This window comes from Typha latifolia, chromosome 3, assembly GCF_019914945.1.
Source record: "Typha latifolia isolate L0001 chromosome 3, TyphaL0001v2, whole genome shotgun sequence".
Taxonomy (NCBI): domain Eukaryota; kingdom Viridiplantae; phylum Streptophyta; class Magnoliopsida; order Poales; family Typhaceae; genus Typha; species Typha latifolia.
Window position 1 is genome coordinate 3,648,019 of NC_133088.1, and position 1,823 is coordinate 3,649,841.

The 1,823-nt window shown below is 46.7% G+C and overlaps 1 protein-coding gene across 1 annotated transcript; it reads right to left on the reverse strand.

Moving 5' to 3' along the window:
* Positions 1-493: 493 nt before the first annotated feature.
* Positions 494-1,323, reverse strand: LOC140784865 (glutaredoxin-C9-like). Its single transcript, XM_073132455.1, has one exon. It carries the CDS (start codon positions 1,101-1,103, stop codon positions 675-677), a length of 429 nt encoding a protein of 142 aa, XP_072988556.1. The 5' UTR covers positions 1,104-1,323; the 3' UTR covers positions 494-674.
* Between the last annotated feature and the right edge of the window lie 500 nt (positions 1,324-1,823).

Genomic DNA, 1,823 nt, shown 5'->3' on the forward strand with positions numbered 1-1,823 from the left:
TCCGTCTAACACTGACCGGTACAATACGAGTGAGGTGAGGTGCAGAACAACATAAGAGAAAGAGAGATGTGTGAGAGAGAGAGAGAGGGGAACTGTATAGTACGAATATTTTAATGTTATCTAGCTTTTCGTATTGCCTATTACAAGGACTGATAGTGATGCTGCTTCACAGCTTCAGCCACCTTTATTTAACCAACTTCGATCACAGGTTTTATGCCACTATTATTGTGACATATATATATATATATACACACACACACAGACAGACAGAGAAGAGAGAGAGAGAGAGAGAGAGAGAGAGATTGGTGGGTGTTCTAATAAATCCTAATCACATTTTAATTATTGCCTATATGGCAGGATAAGAGATAATACACGCAATGTATAGATTCCAACAGTTTTTTTTCCCTAGAATTTAGTATTTGGATATAAAAAAGAAGAATACATGCATGCATGCATGCATGCGTTAACACTGGGATTGATGAGTTATAGTTAAAATAGCTAGATAGCAATGTCGATTGTGGAAGGCTGTTCATAATATTCTTTTGCATGTAAAAAAGTTAAACAAAGCATCAAGATGGATCAATCTTTATATACATCAGAGTGATAGATCTGATCCATATATAGAGATAGAGTCAGACAAAGTGATTTGACTATTCTATCCTATTCCCATTAAATTAAAGCCAGAGAGCACCGGCTTGCTTGAGCAGCGGCACGAGCGACCCGTTGATGTGGCACGCCATCACCTTCTCCACCCCTCCCAGTAGCTTCCCTCCCACGAACACCGCCGGCACGGCCGACGTGGAGGCCGGCCCCACCGCCGGCCCCGCCGACGTGGACACCAGCAGCTGCGCCAGCACGGCCTGGATCTCCCTCCCGCCGCCCCCGCTGCGCTCCATCTGGTCCAGCTCGTACACGGTGGGCCCCACGCCGAGCCCGATCAGCAGGCGCTTGACCACGTGGCACATGCAGCAGCCGCTGAGGCTGAACACCACGACGGCGTTGCCGCTGGCCATCCGCGCCACCTTCTCGTAGGCGCCCCGCATCACCATCAGCTCCACCTCCACCTCGGCCTCCTCCTCCTCCTCCTCCTCCACCACCCTCATGGTCTCTCCTTTTCTAGTAAGCTGCTTCGAGAAACTTCCAATCTGAGAAAGGGGAGGGGATGGATACAATGGGGAGGGAGAGCAAGAAGCCCAGGGGGGTGTTTTTGGTTAAGTTATATAGAGTTGTTCTTCTTCTTCTTTTTCTTTCTTTTTGGGAGTCAAAGAGACATGGTTTGGTAGCTTTTTGCAGGGGGCTGGTGGTCTCTGGAAACCGGCAATCTCTGACCTCCACGAGAGTAGAGAGAGAATAGAGCGGAATGGAGGAGAAAAAAGATGGAAGCTAAGATGTACGCAAATATAAAAAGGTATAGAAGTATTACTAGTACGGGCGGTAAACGAAAGGTCGACAACGGTGTTCCACAAATAGGAAACGTCCGTCACGACAGCCCGACAGCTAACGTCCTCCCCGCCGCCGTTTGACCCTACTTTCTCGGGAACGGACGCACTTCTCACGCCGTTACACACTACTTAAAAAAACGTTTTTTAAAAAAAAGAAGCCTTTCGCGTTTACACCCCTAACTATATCTCATTTTACTTATATACCCTTAGAAGCTTCATATTTTCTCCCTCACGCGGTTCGTTTTCCGCCTCCTCCAAACTTTAACCGTCGTCCTCTACCACCACAATATAACCGTTGTGGTAGATTTGTTTTTGTTCTTTTGGCATGTATACCCTTCTAAAATCTTTTATTTTCGTGTGTACCCATTTAAAATTCATGCT

What these genes read in the sequence shown, in the direction of transcription:
- LOC140784865 (XM_073132455.1), bottom strand. Translation starts at nt 1,103, where the DNA reads ATGAGGGTGGTGGAGGAGGAGGAGGAGGAGGAGGCCGAGGTGGAGGTG.